Genomic DNA, 1,364 nt, shown 5'->3' on the forward strand with positions numbered 1-1,364 from the left:
AAGATTGATTTGCTCAAACGAACCACCACCTTGAGAGAGCATGTTAAGGGATAAAATCTATATCTATAAAAATTTAGATTAATTTATAAGGGATTGAGTTACTTCTCTTAATAAGATTGACCTTTTAAGATAGAACTCCAAATTTTAATACTAATTACATATGAATGCATATGACAATGCTAGAAATTAACTTTGTACTTGCCTCCACTTGGCGACCTGCATGGAATGGTGTACTTCCCAGGATATTCCTGGCTGGTGCAGCGGGAGATGTACTCCCCGTGAATGGCCAAGAAAGTCGAGAAAAGAATGAGGTTATAAATTCGGGAAACTGAAAGGAAAGAAGTGCATTAAAAGTCATGCATATATAGCAGCTTCAAGAACTAAAATAACACTTCATGCTGTTTTGCCAAAGGCAAGGGCATATATAAAGTGGACAAAACTAAATAGAAAAAAAATGAACCTTAATCCTGCGGACGTGAAGAACATTTAAGCGATAAAGGGAACCTGCAAGAATACCACAGATCCCAGGTACCATAGATTTTTTCCAGGATGACAGAAGAAGCTGCAACATAAATATGCAAAGAATATATGGGGCATTAGATTTTGAGAAGTACCCAAAACTGGGAAAAGAAAAGAAGAAAAAGGACAAAGTCATGCTTAGTATCCATTACCTGAAGACCAGCTAAATAAATAAAAGTCTTGTCGGAAAAGTGGAGGCTAAACACTCGAAACCTTGTTGTAACCGGAATGTCAAAATAGAAGGGTATAAACGAAGAAAATATAAGACTGTAGGGTCCTGATGTGAGTACAGTCAAGGTGGGATCTGCCAGATAAATAAGTATTAAGGATCAGAATAAAAACTATCTTCATCTGTATAAATGGAAATAGGTGAATATATATTTCAGATAGGTTATTGTCCATCATTCCAGTGCACCAGAATCCCACTATCCCGTGAGCAAACAGTAAAAAAAAAACAATGAAATGGAGGAGATATGAGAAAAAACAAGTGAAAAAGCCATAAATTTTCCACTATTTTCTTTTCTTTTGTTCTTTTACCTTTACAGATGAGCCTCCAACCATGTGTCAAGAAAGTTAATGTTACAAGCTCTTTACATTGTCAAATCTACTTGGAAGTGACCCATTAGACCTTGTTAATCTAATAATAGCAGTTATCCAATTTAGCGTCAATCAACGAGAGTATGGGTATAATTATTTCAAGGAAAAAAGAATACTCAAGCCAGTTTCATATGTGGTGTCAAATGACTAAACAGTCTTGCATTTCACAAATAAATTGCTAAGGATACTCTATATTTAACGTCATAAATGTAACTTTGAGCAGCAAGCCAATAGAAGTCACTAAAGAA

The 1,364-nt window shown here is 35.2% G+C and overlaps 1 protein-coding gene across 1 annotated transcript; it reads right to left on the reverse strand.

Annotated features, from left to right (window-relative positions):
- Positions 1-139: 139 nt before the first annotated feature.
- Positions 140-848, reverse strand: LOC111404741 (rhomboid-like protein 20; the record flags this gene model as incomplete). Its single annotated transcript, XM_023033504.1, has 3 exons — positions 140-328; positions 461-562; positions 672-848. Coding segments are annotated over 3 exons (453 nt in total), but the record flags the coding sequence as incomplete, so codon positions are not given.
- Positions 849-1,364: the final 516 nt, after the last annotated feature.

Source organism: Olea europaea, chromosome 11 (genome assembly GCF_002742605.1).
Source record: "Olea europaea var. sylvestris chromosome 11, O_europaea_v1, whole genome shotgun sequence".
Taxonomy (NCBI): domain Eukaryota; kingdom Viridiplantae; phylum Streptophyta; class Magnoliopsida; order Lamiales; family Oleaceae; genus Olea; species Olea europaea.